This window comes from Terrapene carolina, unplaced genomic scaffold (assembly GCF_002925995.2).
Source record: "Terrapene carolina triunguis isolate 2854851 unplaced genomic scaffold, T_m_triunguis-2.0 Scaffold17406, whole genome shotgun sequence".
NCBI lineage: Eukaryota > Metazoa > Chordata > Testudines > Emydidae > Terrapene > Terrapene triunguis.
The window spans coordinates 1-2,385 of record NW_020681757.1 but is presented as its reverse complement, the minus strand read 5'-3'; the positions used below and the strand labels follow the sequence as shown (position 1 = coordinate 2,385).

Sequence of the window (2,385 nt, the reverse complement as noted above, 5' to 3'; positions counted from 1 at the left end):
ACAAATCTCGCGTTATCAGGGTTACAGTTAGCCTGACTCTTGCTAACAAACTGTCATGCATAGCAGTTCTTTTCTGACAGTTCTTTTTCTGCTTCCACAGACCTCAGGGGAAGAGGATCCAGGATTGAATAGGTGATGGCTACCCCCTGATAATAGGTGACTGTGTTTTTTGTCTCCCGTGTCTCCAGCCCTGGAGACGGGTGATGAACTGACACTTCACTTGACAAATGCCCTGATTATCCTCTCACGAAGGTGTTTGCTTTTCACACTGTACACGATTGGATTTATCAGGGGTGGGGCCAGCAGGTAGAAATAGCCCAGGACCATTTGAAGCAAGTGAGAAGAGCTGTTACCAAATCTGTGTATCATAGCCAGGCCAATTTCTGGTGTGTAGAAAAGCAGGATGGCACAGAGGTGGGAGACGCAGGTGTTCAGGGCCTTCAGGCACTCCTCGTGGGATGCGATGCTCAGCACTGTTTTGAGGATCATCACATAAGAGAGGAAGATGAGCAGCGAGTCCAACCCCACCGTTAAGAGTGTGGTACACAAGCCATAGATGCTGTTGACTGTGATATCCGAACAAGCCATCTTCATGACGTCCTGGTGCACGCAGTAGGAATGGGAGAGGACATTGTCTCGACAGTATCGGAACCGTTTCAGGAGAAAGGGGTATGGGAATGAAGTGGACACCACTCTGAGCACAAACACCAGTCCCATCTTGGCTATTCTCGGTGGGGTTAAGATGGAGGCATACCTCAGTGGGTTACAGATTGCGATGAAGCGGTCAAAGGCCATCAACAACAGCACGGAGGATTCAAATTTTGCAAACGAGTGGATGAAGAACAGCTGGACAATACAGGCATTGAGGCTGATCTCCCTAGAGTTGAACAAGTATATGCCCAGTATCGTTGGCATGGTGGATAGTGATAAGCCAAGGTCTGTGATGACCAACATGGAAAGGAAAATGTACATGGGCTCATGGAGGCTTGAATCTGTTTTTATAATGAACAGAATGACTGAATTTCCTACTATCGAAATAACATACATTAAGCAGAAGGGGATAGAGATCCACAGGTAGACGTCTTCCTGCCCAGGTATCCCGGTGAGAAGGAACACTGCAGAGTTGAAGTTGGTGTCATTGACACCTGACATAATGTACTGGGCAGATCCGGGGACTTTTGAACTTTCCTTCCTGAAACGAAAAAGAACAGGAGACTACATGATATTTAATGAGACATCTTTCTGCTATCAGTGCAAATATAGAGACTCCAAGGAGCTCAATGAAGATCAGCAAAAACATATTCTTGGATCCAAGGATAGGAAGATAGGCACTGCCGGACTGGATCAGACCTGCAGTCCATCTAGCCACTATCCAGTGGCCAGTTCCAGATGCTGCAGCGGAAGGTGGAAGAAGTCCTGCAATAGGCAGCTATGAATAAACTGCTCCTAGGGAAAGTTTCCCCCTGACACCCACTAGTAAGACATATTTTGTTGTGTGAATCAAGAAAATATAGAGTCCTTCCAAGACTCTTTTTTAAAAAATCCTCACTTTAATTTGATTTTCTGGTTACCCATATAAACATCCTGTCCCTCTTTGAATCCTGCTAAGCTCTTGGCCCCTTTGATATATTGTTGCTGGGAGATCCACAGGCTACGTGAGCACTGAATGATTTTACAATTGCGACCTTCAGACAGACACCCTTTCTGGCCCTCCACATCCGAGTGTTGTCCATTGTACCATGACGGGTGTATAAACACATGGCAAGTGCGTGGTGAAAACAGTTATTGCATTTATCTGTCCTGCACTGAAGCTATATATAAATGTGATTCATTGCCTCATTATATATATTCTTTATTTGCTACAGTCCTGAGAGTTCAAATTATGCCACTGCCTGTTTCCAATACATGGGATAAATACTTCGGTCCAGGTTCTTAATTCAATAAAATTGACTTCAACCACGTCACTCCAGATTTCCATGTGCAATTTTGATCAGAACCGGGCTCGATTAACTTTCCCTTAACTCAGGCTCCCGGTGATACACTCTGACCCCCAGGAATCCCTCCACGGGAAGCTGAAGTGCTTGGCCTGGCCAATGTTCCATGACTCCAGAGAGCTTGATCATCCTACAAGCTTCCCGTCATCCTTACAGGACCTGCATCCTCTCCCCATGCAAATGTCTGTAGATTTTTTTTGGTAAGTTACAAGTTAAAACAGACAGTTACTTCAGCTGGCGGAGGAGGGGATGGTGTTACAAATGGGTGAATATGCAAACACTATGTTTACACTAATATCCAGTTGACTATGCATATACTTGAGCCATGCTCCTGTAAGAGAACATGGCATAAATTACATACAACCACCATTACACTCCCCTTTCAGGTCTC

General features: G+C 45.3%; 1 protein-coding gene across 1 annotated transcript; it reads right to left on the bottom strand.

The window, feature by feature from the left end:
• Window positions 1-71: 71 nt before the first annotated feature.
• Window positions 72-1,161, bottom strand: LOC112116431 (olfactory receptor 51G2-like). The gene has a single exon (XM_026661798.1). The coding sequence runs from the start codon at window positions 1,150-1,152 to the stop codon at window positions 217-219; it is 936 nt and encodes a 311-aa protein (XP_026517583.1). The 5' UTR covers window positions 1,153-1,161; the 3' UTR covers window positions 72-216.
• Between the last annotated feature and the right edge of the window lie 1,224 nt (window positions 1,162-2,385).

Coding starts and splice junctions, on each gene's coding strand:
- LOC112116431 (XM_026661798.1), bottom strand. CDS start 1,152: ATGTCAGGTGTCAATGACACCAACTTCAACTCTGCAGTGTTCCTTCTC.